Source organism: Macrobrachium rosenbergii, chromosome 49, assembly GCF_040412425.1.
Source record: "Macrobrachium rosenbergii isolate ZJJX-2024 chromosome 49, ASM4041242v1, whole genome shotgun sequence".
NCBI classification, from domain to species: Eukaryota; Metazoa; Arthropoda; class Malacostraca; order Decapoda; family Palaemonidae; genus Macrobrachium; species Macrobrachium rosenbergii.
The window spans coordinates 5,898,113-5,914,114 of record NC_089789.1 but is presented as its reverse complement, the minus strand read 5'-3'; the positions used below and the strand labels follow the sequence as shown (position 1 = coordinate 5,914,114).

Genomic DNA, 16,002 nt, shown 5'->3' with positions numbered 1-16,002 from the left:
GGGAAGGACCAACTGGCAGAGGGGCGTGGTGGGGAAGGACCAACTGGCAGAGGGGCGTGGAGGGAAGGATCAACTGGCAGAGGGGGCGTGGGAGGGAAGGGGCCAACTGGCAGAGGGGCGTGGAAGGAAGGACCAACTGTCAAAGGGGGCGTGGAGGGAAGGACCAACTGGCAGAGGGGGCGTGGAGGGAAGGGCCAACTGGCAGAGGGGGCGTGGAGGGAAGGACCAACTGGCAGAGGGGGCGTGGAGGGAAGGGTCAACTGGCAGAGGGGCGTGGAGGGAAGGACCAACTGGCAGAGGGGGCGTGGAGGGAAGGACCAATTAGAGGGGCGTGGAGGAAGGGTTAACTGGCAGAGGGGCGTGGAGGGAAGGACCAACTGGCAGAGGGGGGGCGTGGAGGGAAGGACCAACTGGCAGAGGGGGCGTGGAGGGAAGGACCAACTGGCAGAGGGGCAACTGGAAGGGAAGGACCAACTGGCAGAGAGGGGCGTGGAGGAAGGTTAACTGGCAGAGGGGCGTGGAGGAAGGACCAACTGGCAGAGGGGCGTGGAGGGAAGGATCAACTGGCAGAGGGGCGTGGAGGGAAGGACCAACTGGCAGAGGGGGCGTGGAGGGAAGGACCAACTGGCAGAGGGGGCGTGGAGGGAAGGATCAACTGGCAGAGGGGGCGTGGAGGGAAGGGCCAACTGTCAGGGGGCGTGGAGGGAAGGACCAACTGGCAGAAGGGGCGTGGAGGGAAGGGCCAACTGGCAGAGGGGGCGTGGAGGAAGGACCAACTGGCAGAGGGGGCGTGGAGGGAAGGAACACCTGGCAGAGGGGCGTGGAAGGAAGGACCAACTGTCAGCAGGGGTGGAGGGAAGGACCAACTGGCAGAGGGGGCGTGGAGGGAAGGACCAACTGGCAGAGGGGGCGTGGAGGGAAGGACCAACTGGCAGAGGGGGCGTGGAGGGAAGGGCCAACTGGCAGAGGGGGCGTGGAGGGAAGGACCAACTGGCAGAGGGGGCGTGGAGGGAAGGAACACCTGGCAGAGGGGGCGTGGAAGGAAGGACCAACTGTCAAAGGGGCGTGGAGGGAAGGACCAACTGGCAGAGGGGGCGTGGAGGGAAGGACCAACTGGCAGAGGGGGCGTGGAGGGAAGGACCAACTGGCAGAGGGGCGTGGAGGGAAGGGCCAACTGGCAGAGGGGCGTGGAGGGAAGGACCAACTGGCAGAGGGGGCGTGGAGGAAGGAACACCTGGCAGAGGGGGGCGTGGAAGGAAGGACCAACTGTCAAAGGGGCGTGGAGGGAAGGACCAACTGGCAGAGGGGGCGTGGAGGGAAGGCCAACTGGCAGAGGGGGGCGTGGAGGGAAGGACCAACTGGCAGAAGGGGGCGTGGAGGGAAGGATCAACTGGCAGAGGGGGCGTGGAGGGAAGGGCCAACTGGCAGAGGGGCGTGGAGGGAAGGACCAACTGGCAGAGGGGGCGTGGAGGGAAGGATCAACTGGCAGAGGGGGCGTGGAGGAAGGGCCAACTGGCAGAGGGGCGTGGAGGGAAGGACCAACTGGCAGAGGGGCGTGGAGGGAAGGACCAACTGGCAGAGGGGGCGTGGAGGGAAGGACCAACTGGCAGAGGGGGCGTGGAGGGAAGGATCAACTGGCAGAGGGGCGTGGAGGAAGGGCCAACTGGCAGAGGGGCGTGGAAGGAAGGACCAACTGTCAAAGGGGCGTGGAGGGAAGGACCAACTGGCAGAGGGGGCGTGGAGGGAAGGGGCCAACTGGCAGAGGGGCGTGGAGGGAAGGACCAACTGGCAGAGGGGGCGTGGAGGAAGGAACACCTGGCAGAGGGGGCGTGGAAGGAAGGACCAACTGTCAAAGGGGCGTGGAGGGAAGGACCAACTGGCAGAGGGGGCGTGGAGGGAAGGACCAACTGGCAGAGGGGGGCGTGGAGGAAGGACCAACTGGCAGAGGGGGCGTGGATGGAAGGACCAACTGGCAGAGGGGGCGTGGAGGGAAGGACCAACTGGCAGAGGGGGCGTGGAGGGAAGGGTCAACTGGCAGAGGGGCGTGGGGGAAGGACCAACTGGCAGAGGGGGCGTGGAGGGAAGGACCAACTGGCAGAGGGGGCGTGGAGGGAAGGGTCAACTGGCAGAGGGGGCGTGGAGGGAAGGACCAACTGGCAGAGGGGCGTGGAGGGAAGGACCAACTGGCAGAGGGGCGTGGAGGGAAGGGTTAACTGGCAGAGGGGGCGTGGAGGGAAGGACCAACTGGCAGAGGGGGCGTGGAGGGAAGGACCAACTGGCAGAGGGGGCGTGGAGGGAAGGGTTAACTGGCAGAGGGGGCGTGGAGGGAAGGACCAACTGGCAGAGGGGGCGTGGAGGGAAGGACCAACTGGCAGAGGGGGCGTGGAGGGAAGGACCAACTGGCAGAGGGGGCGTGGAGGGAAGGGTTAACTGGCAGAGGGGGCTTGGAAGGAAGGACCAAATGGCAGAGGGGGCGTGGAGGGAAGGGTTAACTGGCAGAGGGGGGCGTGGAGGGAAGGACCAACTGGCAGAGGGGCGTGGAGGGAAGGACCAACTGGCAGAGGGGCGTGGAGGGAAGGGTCAACTGGCAGAGGGGACGTGGAGGGAAGGACCAACTGATAGAGGGGACGTGGAGGGAAGAACCAACTGGCAGAGGGGGCGTGAAGGGAAGGGTCAACTTGCAGAGGGGGCGTGGAAGGAAAGACCAACTGTCACAGGGGCACGTAGGGAAGGACCAACTGGCAGAGGGGCGTGGAGGGAAGGACCAACTTTCAGAGGGGGCGTGGAGGGAAGGACCAACTGGCAGAGGGGGCTTGGAGGGATGGACCCACTGTCAGAGGGAGCGTGGAGGGAAGGACCAACTGTCAGAAGAGGCGTGGAGGGAAGGACCAACTGTCATGGGGGCGTGGAGGGAAGGACCAACTGGCAGAGGGGGCGTGGAGGGAAGGATCAAGTGGCAGAGGGGGCTTGGAGAGAAGGACCAACTGTCAGAGGGAACTTGTAGAGAAGGGCCAACTGTCAGAGGGGGCCTGGAGGGAAGGACCAACTGTCAGAGGGGGCTTGGAGGGAAGGACTAACTGTTAGAGGGAGTGTGGAGGGAAGGACCAACTGTCAGAGGGGGCGTGGAGGGAAGGACCAACTGTGAGAGGGGGCGTGGAGGGAAGGACCAACTAGCAGAGGGGGCGTGGATAGAAGGACCAACTGTCAGAGGGGGCTTGGAGGTAAGAACCAACTGTCAGAGGGGGCGTGGAGGGAAGGACCAACTGGCAGAGGGGGCATGGAGGGAAGAACCAGCTGGCAGAGGGGGCATGGAGGGAAGGACCAACTGGCAGAGGGGGCATGGAGGGAAGGACCAACTGTCAGACGGGGCTTGGAGGGAAGGACCACCTGTCAGAGGGGGCATGGAGGGAAGGACCAACTGTCAGAGGGAACGTGGAGGGAAGGACCAACTGGTAAAGGGGGCTTGGAGGGAAGGACCAACTTCAGAGGGGGCATGGGGGGAAGGACCAACTGGCAGAGGGGGCGTGGAGGGAAGGACCAACTGGCAGAGGGGCCGTGGAATGAAGGACCAACTGGCAGAGGGGGCTTGGAGGGATGGACCAACTGTCAGAGGGGGCTTGGAGGGAAGGACCAACTGGCGTAGGGGGCGTGGAGGGTTTTATTAATTTTTGACATTCAAGGATTAAAAGCCCATCATCACCCTCGCTTCCTCTTGCATTCGGAATACCCATTTTTTTTTTTTTGAGCTTTTTTTTTGCAGATATCAAGTTCAAGAATCATACTCATTCGCGGACACATATTGCAAATATAAACCGTTCAAGAATCATACTCATTCGTGGACACATATTCCAAATATAAAGCATTCAAGAATCATACTCATTCATGGACACATTTTGCAGGTATAAAGCGTTCAAGTATCATACTCATTCGTGGACACACATTGCAAGTATAAAGCGTTCAAGAATCATATTCATTCGTGGACACATATTGCAAATATAAATCGTTCAAGAATCATACGCATTAGTGGACACATATTGCAAATATATAGCGTTCAAGAATCATACTCATTCGTGAAATCTAAAGCATTTAAGAATCATACTCATTCGCGGACACATATTGCAAATATAAAGCGTTCAAGAATTATACTCATTCGGGGCCACATATTGCAAATATAAAGCGTTCAAGAATCATACTCATTCGTGGACACATATTGCAAATATATAGCGTTCAAGAATCATACTTATTCGTGGACACATATTGCAAATATAAACCGTTCAAGAATCATACTCATTCATGGGCACATATTGGAAATATAAAGCGTTCAAGAATCAAACTCATTCGTGGACACATATTGCAAATATATAGCGATTAAGAATCATACTCATTTGTGAAATATAAAGCATTCAAGAATCATACTCATTCACGGACACATTGCAAATGTGAAGCGTTCAAGAATCATACTCATTCGCAGACACATGTTGCAAATATAAAGCGTTCAAGAATCATACTCATTCATGAACACATATTGCAAGTATAAAACGTTCAAGAATCCTACACATTCGTGGACACATATTGCAAATATAAAGCATTCAAGAATCATACTCATTCGTGGGCACATATTGCAAATATAAAGCATTCAAGGATCATACTCATTCGTTGACACATTTTGCAAATATAAAGCGTTCAAGAATCATAATCATTCGCAGACACATGTTGCAAATATAAAGTGTTCAAGAATCATACTCATTCGGGGACACATTGCATATATATAGCGTTCAAGAATCATACTCATTCGTGGACACATATTGCAAATATATAGCATTCAAGAATCATACCCATTCTTGGATATATATTGCAAATATAAACGTTCAAGAATCATACTCATTCGTGGGCACATATTGCAAATATATAGCATTCAAGAATCATACTCATTCGCGGACACGTATTGCAAATATAAAGCGTTTAAGAATCATACTCATTCGTGGACACATATTGCAAATATATAGCGTTCAAGAATCATACACATTCGCGGACACATATTGCAAATATAAAGCGTTCAAGAATCATACTCATTCGTGGACACATTGCAAATATATAGCGTTCAAGAATCATACTCATTCACGGCCACATATTGCAAATATAAAGCGTTCAAGAATCATACTCATTCGCGGACACATATTGCAAGTATAAACCGTACAAAAATCGTACTCAAGCGTTCAAAAATCATACTCATTCGTGGGGACATATTGCAAATATAAAGCGTTCAAGAATCATACTCATTCACGGACACATATTGCAAATATAAAGCGTTCAAGAATCATACTCATGCACGGACACATATTGCAAATATATAGCGTTCAAGAATCATACTCATTCGCGGACACATACTGCAAACATAAAGTGTTCAAGAATCATACTCATTCGTGGACACATATTGCAAATATAAAGTGTTCAAGAATCATACTCATTCATGGACACATATTGCAAATATAAAGCGTTCAAGAATCATACTCATTCATGGACACATATTGCAAGTATAAAGCGTTCAAGAATCATACTCATTCGTGGACACATATTGCAGATATAAAGCGTTCAAGAATCATACTCATTTGTGAACATATATTGCAAATATAAAGCGTTCAAGAATCATACTCATTCGTGGACACATTGCAAATATAAAGCGTTCAAGAATCATACTCACTTGTGAACACATATTGCAGATATAAAGCATTCAAGAATCATACTCATTCGTGGACACATATTGCAGATATAAAGCGTTCAAGAATCATACTCATTTGTGAACACATATTGCAAATGTAATGCGTTCAAGAATCATACTCATTCGTTGGCACGTATTGCCAATAAAAAGCATTCAAGAATCATACTCATTCTTGGACACATATTGCACATATAAAGAGTTCAAGAATCATACTCATTTGTGAACACATATTGCAGATATAAAGCGTTCAAGAATCATACTCATATTGCAAATATAAAGCATTCAAGAATCATATTCATTCGTGAAATATAAAGCGTTCAAGAATCATACTCATTTGCAGACACATATTGCAAATATAGAGCGTTCAAGAATCATACTCATTCGTGAAATATATAGCGTTCAAGAATCATACTCACTCGTGGACACCTATGGCAAATATAAAGCATTCAAGAATCATACTCATTTGCAGACACATATTGCAAATAACAAGTGTTCAAGAATCATACTTATTCGTGGACACATATTGCAAATATAGTGTTCAAGAATCATACTCATTCGTGGACACATATTGCAAATATAAAGCGTTCAAGAATCATACTCATTCGTGGACACGTATTGCAAATATAAAGTGATCAAGAATCATACTCATTTGTGGACACATATTGCAAATATATAGCGTTCAAGAATCATACTCATTCATAAAATATAACGCGTTCAAGAATCATACTAATTCGTGGGCACATATTGAAAATATAAAGCGTTCAAGAATCATACTCATTTGTGAATACATATTGCAAATATAAAGCATTCAAGAATCATACCCATTCGTGAAATATAAAGCGTTCAAGAATCATACACATTCGTGGGCACATATTGCAAATATAAAGCGTTCAAGAATCATATTCATTCGTGGACACATGTTGCAAACATAAAGCGTTCAAGAATCAGACTCATTTGTGGACACATATTGCAAATATATAGCGTTCAAGAATCATACTCATTCGTGAAATATATAGCGTTCAAGAATCATACTCATTCGCGGACACATATTGCAAATATAAAGCATTCAACAATCATACTCATTTGCGGACACATATTGCAAATAACAAGTGTTCAAGAATCATACTTATTCGTGGACACATATTGCAAATATAGTGTTCAAGAATCATACTCATTCGTGGACACATATTGCAAATATAAAGCGTTCAAGAATCATACTCATTCATGGACACATATTACAAATATAAAGCGTTAAAGAATCATACTCATTTGTAGACACATTGCAAATATATAGCGTTCAAGAATCATACTCATTCATAAAATATAAAGCGTTCAAGAATCATACTCATTCATGGGCACATATTGAAAATATAAAGCGTTCAAGAATCATACTCATTTATGAACACATATTGCAAATATAAAGCATTAGAGAATCATACTCATTCGTGAAATATAAAGCGTTCAAGACTCATACACATTCGTGGACACATATTGCAAATATAAAGCGTTCAAGAATCATACTCATTCATGGACATAGGTTGCAAATATAAAGCGTTCAAGAATCATACTCATTCATGGGCACATGTTGCAAATATAAAGCGTTCAAGAATCATATTCATTAGTGGACACATGTTGCAAATATAAAAAATTCAAGAATCATACTCATTCATGGACATATGTTGCAAATATAAAGCATTCAAGAATCATACTCATTCATGGCCACATGTTGCAAATATAAAGTGTTCAAGAATCATACTCATTCGTGGACACATGTTGCAAATAAAAAGCATTTAAGAATCATACTCATTCGTGGACACATGTTGCAAATATAAATTGTTCAAGAATCATACTCATTCGTGGACACATGTTGCAAATATAAAGCATTCAAGAATCATACTCATTCGTGGACACATGTTGCAAATAATAAGCATTTAAGAATCATACTCATTCTTGGACACATGTTGCAAATATAAAGTGTTCAAGAACCATACTCATTTGTGGACACATGTTGCAAATATAAAGCGTTCAAAAATCATACTCATTCATGGACACATGCTGCAAATATAAAGCGTTCAAGACTCATACTCATTCGTGGACACATATTGCAAATATAAAGCGTTCAAGAATCATACTCATTCGTGAAGTATAAAGCGTTCAAGAATCATACACATTCGTGGACACATATTACAAATATAAAGCGTTCAAGAATCATACTCATTCGTGGACACATGTTACAAATATAAAGTGTTCAAGAATCATACTCATTTGCGGACACATGTTGTAAACATAAAGCATCCAAGAATCATACTCATTCGCGGACACATGTTGCAAATATAAAGCGTTCAAGAATCATACTCATTCATGGATACATGTTGCAAATATAAAGCGTTCAAGAATCATACTCATTCGTGGACACATATCCGCACATTGCAATGGCGTCCGATTACATCCTACACAAACGCCCTTGCCGTCAACGCAGACTTGAAATTTGTGTTTTGCAAGAACATTTCTGCACATTCTGCCAATAATTCATAATGTCATATATATATATATATATATATATATATATATATATATATATATATATATATATATATATATTTATATATATATTTATATACAATCATTTAGCTATAAATTTATATACAATCATGAGTTACAAATGAAATTGCATGCAAACAACATTTCCTGCACATTCTGCCGATAATTCATAATGTCATATATATATATATATATATATATATATATATATATATATATATATATATATATATATATATATATATATATATATATATATATATATATATATATATATATATATATATATATATATATATATATATATATATATATATATATATATATATAAAATCATGAAGCTACAAATATCGCTTAATATCAAATTCACACTACCTCAGGAATATCTCCGATGGAGAATTATCAGCGAAGGGAATTTATAAGTGATAAATGGATTGGTACTGCCGGGTCACGAACAAGAGCTCAGTGGTAACGTCGACTGGAGTTGCTGGATAAGGTCTGTGTCGAGGGTTCGTGAACCGGCAGTACCAGTCCATTTATCACTTATAAATTCCCCTTCGGTGATAATTCTCCATCGGAGATAATCCTGAGGTAGCGTGAATTGATATTAAGCGATATTTGTAGCTTCATGATTATATATATATATATATATATATATATATATATATATATATATATATATATATATATATATATATATATATATATATACATACATGACATGAATTATCGGCAGAATGTGCAGGAATGTTCTTGCATGCAGTTTCATCGACATAAGATCTGTGAAGATGAAGTGCAATCAGGTTTTGTTTCCTAAGAATCAAGAACTTTTGCTTCCTGCTGCGACTGATTTGTCTTTTCAGTGATTATGAGCCCAGCAAAACACAAATTTCAAGTCTGCGTCGACAGCAAGGGCGTTTGTGTAGGATGTAATCGGACGCCATTGCAATGTGCGGATATATATATATATATATATATATATATATATATATATATATATATATATATATATATATATATATATATATATATATATATATATATATATATATATATATATATATATATATATATATATATATAGACTAAGTGTGTGTGTGTCTGTGACTGTGTATGACTTTGTACGTTTATGAGCATATACCCTATTGGCGTAAAATATCATTAGAAAAAAAAAATTAAATATATCTTTGAAACGAATCTTGTACATTCAATCATTCACTAGTGACAAAAAAAAGTTCATTTTTTAATCTGAATTTCTTTCGTGAAAGTATTCCCACCTGAAACCTTCACTTGCATGTCTAAATATTAGGAATGATTGATTTTTTTTTATCCATGTAAAAAAATAACTACAGAACTATAATTTTTTTTTAATTGTCATGGTGGCCTACTGCGCACGTGCGCTTTTCAACATCTCTTCTTTATCAAAGCCATTTAGACCATTTTAGAATTAAGCTGCTAAGCAAATCCTTTAAGCGTTCGGTAGTTGCTTACAGGCAATATTTAATAAAATCTACACCCATCAAAACGAACGTTTTTAATCAGCATCAACAGCTAACCGTTTATCCAGGAACCGCGTAGCAGCAGCAGCAGGTCGCGTTCAGGTGACCGACCTCCTCACCTGAAAACGGTCTGATCAGGGCCAGGTGCTGAGGGGCAGGCTTCGGCTTCCTCGTCACCATGACGTAAGGTTCGTTGGCGTAGATCCTGGTGAAGTCGATCGCCTGTTTCCTCTCGTAGGACCAGAAGAGCATCGTAGAGATGTCGGCTATGTTCTGCTCCAGTCTGTACACCATGCCCGACCATTTTCCATTACTGTACGATCCCCACTCGTCGTCCGAGGGCTTGCGCATGACGTACCTGAGATATATTAGTCTCTCTCTCTCTCTCTCTCTCTCTCTCTCTCTCTCTCTCTCTCTCTCTCTCTCTCTCTCTCTTGTCTTCGTCTCCTGAACCTCATTCTTCTACTTCTTATCTATCATTCTGATTGTTATTATTGTTAATTGTTACGGCTGTAAAAATTTTCATAACGAGCCAAGTCAAGAGACCAAGATTTCGAATAAAAAAACTGTTACCAAACAGTCCTCGAGATGTGAAAGAAAGTGGAAAAATTACGGACGGGACACGAGTCGAAATTAATATATATATATATATATATATATATATATATATATATATATATATATATATATATATATATATATATATATATATATATATATATATATATATATATATATATATATATATATATATATATATATATATATATATATAAATACCATAAAAATAATAAGATTTTAATGTATATCATTAATGCATACAGCAAATAAGAACAATATAAACTCCTGAAGAGAACTTCTGAAGAGAATGGAAAATAATAAGTCACCTATCCCCGTGCACAGGACTGCTTACTGTAGCATCTGAATTAACCCAGGATCCACAGATAACAGCGCAAATACGCCAGTTCAGTGAGCAAAACATTCGTAGCAGAAAATCTTGTTGAGTAGGCTACTCACAACTGCTAGTCTTTGAAAATTATTGCATTTCAAGTAGGCATATATTCCCATACAGTTACACCTCTAACAGCAAATTTCTTTGTACAATATAGAGTACTTTATTCTTTCCACATAGCCGTAAAGCTGACGTTATCGTCAGCAAATACTTGCGTAAAATTGAGCATTTTCGCCGTGATGTTGAGCATGCGCACATCGAGGGAGTCCAAAGGCGTCACCGTGGTGCCGGGCTCCGGGCTGTTAAGTTGATATTCGATAAATGGGAAGAGGTCCTTTGAGGTGACTTGTATCGTGTGTCCCATCATGTCCTCGTATTCTTCTGCAAGGTAGGAGGTTAAAATTCCTGGTTCAGTGTAGGTAAAACGCCCGAGTCCTCTAAACCTACGCTTCTCTCCAACTTTGGAAAGGATGTTTTCATACATATCCTACCATATCATGACCAATTTACCGACCCTCAAGCTTGCAACTCTTAATCCTGCCTTTACACATGGGGTATCATCCAAGCTCTCCAAAGTCAAATAGTAGCATTTTCTCGTGGAGGAGAAGGCTCGTACCCATATACCCACAAGCTTCAACTCGTGGACCCGAAGGAATGAACTCTTGGACCCATAAATAATGATAAGAGCAGAATATAACAGTATTCTTTGGTATTTACTTAATTGCAGATACCTTATCCATATCACATCTGAGATTTTGAATGACCCTTCTATTCCTCACAAGGATGGACTGTGGAACAGTTTCCCTGAGGGTGTTGTGCAATTGGAGCTTCAGAAGTTCAAGCAAAAGGTGCAACGAATTACTACCCTAAAACAATTCTTCTTCTATTTTGATAATTTACTTACATTTTTATCTATCTATTTAATTTATTTTTTTCTTTTCTAGTAACTGATCTCTTCTTTCTGTATTTCCTATTACCTTCTGTTACTTTTTTCAAGTGAACACCGTATTCTTTGGGAGCTTGAATTTCAAGTCAGTGTCCCCTGTGGGGTTGCTCCATATGAACAAGGTTCATCTGGTGAATAATAATAATAATAATAATAATAATAATAATAATATAATAATAATAATAATAATAATAATAATAATAATCTAAACCAGGAAAATTGAGTTTTAGAAAGCGAAATCAAAATCAAATATTTCATTTTGTTTTAAACCTCGAAACTTTTACCAAAACATTTTCCATTGAGAAGTATTTATCATTATTGTTGTTATTATTGTTATTACTTTTGAGGTGGGGGGGGGGGGTTCTATCACAGTCATCCAATTCGATTGGGTGGTATTTATAGTGTGGGGTTCCTGGTTGCATCCTTAAGAGTCCATCACTTTTCTCACTATGTGCGCTGCTTCTAATAGCACACTCTTCTGCATGAGTCCTGGAGTAGCTCCAGTTTTTCCAAGTTCCTTTTCAGGGATCTTGGTATCGTGCCTAGTGTTCCTATGGTTATGGGTACAGTTTCCACTGGCATATCCCATATCCTTCGTATTTTTATTTTCAGGTCTTGATACTTACCAGTTTTTTCTCCTTTCTCGTCTACTCTGGTGTCACATGGTATTGCGACATCACTGAGCGATAGTTACTTCTTGATTTTGTCAATCAGTGTCAAGTCGGGTCTATTGGTATGTATCACCCTATCTGTTCTGATACCATAGTCCTCTAATAGAGGATCTTTGCCTTATCTCTATCACTCCCTCAGGTTGATGTTCATACCACTTATTACGCAAGCTAGCTGGTGTTTCTTGCACAGGCTCCAGCGGAGGGCTTTTTCTACTGAATCATGCCTCTTGTTGTACTGGTTCTGTGCAAGCGCCGGACATTCGCTTGCTGTGTGGTTTATGGTCTCGTTCTTTAGTCTGTTTCATGTACTGTCCGTGCATTGGTTTGCTGTGCCATTCCTCTGTTCTATTTTTCATTTTCCTGTCTCTGTATATTTCTGGGTCTTCGTCTACTTTTATCAGTCCTTTCCATGCACTCCTTGGCCACTCGTCTTCACTGGTTTTCAGATATTGCCCAGTGCTCTGCTCTCGATGTTGACGCAATCCTCTATGCTTAGTAGACATCTCCCTCCTTCCTTTCGTGCCATGTATAGTCTGTCTGTATTTGCTCTTGGGTGTAGTGCTTTATGCATTGTCATGTGTTTCCTAGTTTTCTGGTCTATGCTGCGGAGTGCAGCCTTCGTCCAATCCACTACTCCTGCGCTGTATCTGATTACTGGTACTGCCCATGTGTTTATGGCTTTCGTCATGTTTCCAGCGTTGAGTTTTGACTTGAGTATCGCCTTAAGTCTCTGCATATATTCTTTCCTGATCGTGTCCTTCATTTATTATTATTATTATTATTATTATTATTATTATTATTATTCAGAAGATGAACCCTATCCATATGGAACAAGCCCACGGGGGTAATGGCTTCCAAAGAATATGGTGTTCGTTTGAAAGAAGTAACTGAAGGTAATAGGAAATACAGAAAGATGATACCAGTTATTGGAAAAGAAAAAAATAATAAACAAAATATCTAACAAACACGAAGAAAAAAACTGGAATGAATATTTTTATTGCGTGTGTCCACGTTTATAAATGGCAGCTCTTTAGCCACGGAAATGGTACGTGATTATTCTCCACATGCAAATATTAACTCACAAATATCTCTCTCTCTCTCTCTCTCTCTCTCTCTCTCTCTCTCTCTCTCTCTCTCTCTCTCTCTTCTTTGCTTGCCTTAAAAAAATGGGAATTTAATATAGTGGAGCATTTACTTTTGAAATATGTTTACCGTAGGCGAATTCTTTTGTTGGGAATCTAAAGACTATACATATCATACATATATTTATATATATATATATATATATATATATATATATATATATATATATGTAGACACACACACACATATATATATATATATATATATATATATATATATATATATATATATATATATATATATATATGTATGACACACACACATATAGACTATATATATATATATATATATATATATATATATATATATATATATATATATATATATATAGCATATAAATATATATAAATACATATATACAGAATTCCAGTTATTTCTGGTGTACTTTCCTACGGCGGCAGGAAGGATCCGTAATTCAAGTTTGTTTATTATTACTTAAAAATAAACACTTGGTACAGCCTACTGTCCTTCCTGCAGCCATAATGATAATTGGCAATTATTTGACTCCCCCGCTCTTTGTATTCTTGTTGTTCCGAGGGAGCGTCGAGACCTGCCGATAAAAATGAAGGGAGATTTCTGTGAGAGTCAGAGGGCGTCTTGGGTATTTTGAGCCAGCCTTCGATGTAAGCCAGTATAAGCCAGTCTTCAGTTGAGCGAGTCATCGACAAGTATGATGTACATTTATGGCTCTGCTAAAATTACTTCGAGCCAAGGGTCCCTCACGAGGCATTTGTATATTTCCCTGTGACTCCATATTTTGGACGGCATATTTGGCGGCCACCTGGATGTTCTCCGGCCCCCACGGTTTATGGTTCATCACGGTCTCGACTTCGCCTCACCTCAGTGGATGATTCCGTCGGGACATACAACGTTCTGCGAAGCATCAGCGTCAATCACTTCTCGCTCGGAAGGACGACGGTGAGTACCAAGTATTGTTAGGGCAAATACTTAATGGTAACCTTAGTCATCTCTTTGAGTCTTTATTGCTGCCTTTTAATGACCTGTAATTGGTTAAGTGCGATTACTTTTGTTTATTACATTTTTTATATTGAAGGATTTTTCTCGTCCTTGCAGTGATTCTGAAGCTCTGCTGAAGGTTATTCTAGATAGTATTGTACATAAGTGGTAAGCTAAGATCTCGTTTTCATTGTCATAAGTTAAAACACACGACTGAAGAGCATTATCTTTCTTTAAATAGTAACTTATATGATATGGGTGTTACATCATTCCAGGATAAGGTTATCCAGCATCGATAATATGGTTATCCGGCTTAGTTTTTCCTGTCCTTGACCTACTCACAGTAGGTAACACGTTCACTTATTCCTATATATAAGTGTTTCTTGTAGTATTCTTCTTATATATCAATTAATATTAAAATTCCAAGGCTTTACCATTTATGTAGGTTTTCCTTATTTCCAATACAGCAGGTGTGGAGGAGAAGCTGATCCTTGAAGAGGAAGAGCCCTGTGTTATGCACTTGATCATTTCATATTGTTAAATAATAATAAAAATACTAAAAATTTTCCAAGTGTGTGAATTAACTTCCCTTGAACTATTTATAGTTTTCAGCTTAACATACCGGGTGTTTCGAAATTAGAGGCCGCCCCCCTCCACAGAACAAATGGAAAGTTATGAAGTTTTCTCCTATAGCCTATCTCCAAGTATATTATTTTAAGTTTCTATTAAGTTATTTTTTCATTTTACATTTCTTGTATTTTCAGACTTGAGTGACGGAGTTAGATACAGCCATGGGTAACGACTCGGAGGAAATCAGATGGATTGACCGCATCTGGGCTATAACCTTCAGAGAGGCCAGGGATGCTGGCGCATCCTTCATTTCACGTTCCTGGATAGCTAAATATTAAAAGAGATGAATCCTTTGTTAAAAGAAACTGGAACAAAAATCCATATGATTTTCATCGCGAAAAGAGTGAGAATCTTGGAAGGCCTGAAGTCCTTTCTCAGGAGTCAAAAGACATCATAGTTGAGGCAGTGGGTAGACCAAGAAAGCCTTTACGTAAATTGGCGCTTGAACTAGAAACAAAAAGGGGAAAGAAGAGACGTTATAGTGCTGTATATTGTGAGTTGAAAAAACCTGGTATCAAGCCATTTCAAGTTATCGGCAAGCCCAACATCGCTCAGCAACAGAGAGAAGACTGTGCATGGTTTTGTGGTTCATTTCTTAAAGATTGGGATGAAGCTGACTTTCTCCATGTTGCCGCATCAGATGAATTCTTCATTTACACAGTCAGGAAGCCAAATCATAAAAATGACATCATTTGGGCTGCAAGGATGGATGATATCAGCAATGATGTGCGCTATCGCCAAGTTGTGAAATTTCCTGAATGTTTGGGAATTTTTCTCTGCTTCCCAGCCAAATGGTTAATGTGGATCATCAAAGAAAAAGGACAGTCATGGAATGGCGAATACTTCAGAGAAACTATGCTTACTGGTGGAGTATTTTCTTCCTCAAAGATCCTGAAAATGTGTTATCTGTTGAAGAAGTCACATTTTTGCATGAAAAGGCACCA

The 16,002-nt window shown here is 41.7% G+C and overlaps 1 protein-coding gene across 1 annotated transcript in view; it reads right to left on the bottom strand.

Annotated features, from left to right (window-relative positions):
* The window catches only part of LOC136832325 (uncharacterized), a 20,438-nt gene extending 9,352 nt beyond the window's left edge, over positions 1 to 11,086 (bottom strand). Inside the window, exons 1-2 of the mRNA XM_067093231.1 lie at positions 10,888 to 11,086; positions 9,871 to 10,117 (exon numbers count right to left, since the gene is read on the bottom strand). Of these exons, the coding sequence (XP_066949332.1) occupies positions 9,871 to 10,117; positions 10,888 to 11,078 (438 nt within the window). The 5' untranslated portion in view covers positions 11,079 to 11,086. The remainder of the gene's footprint in view (positions 1 to 9,870; positions 10,118 to 10,887) is intronic.
* Positions 11,087 to 16,002: the final 4,916 nt, after the last annotated feature.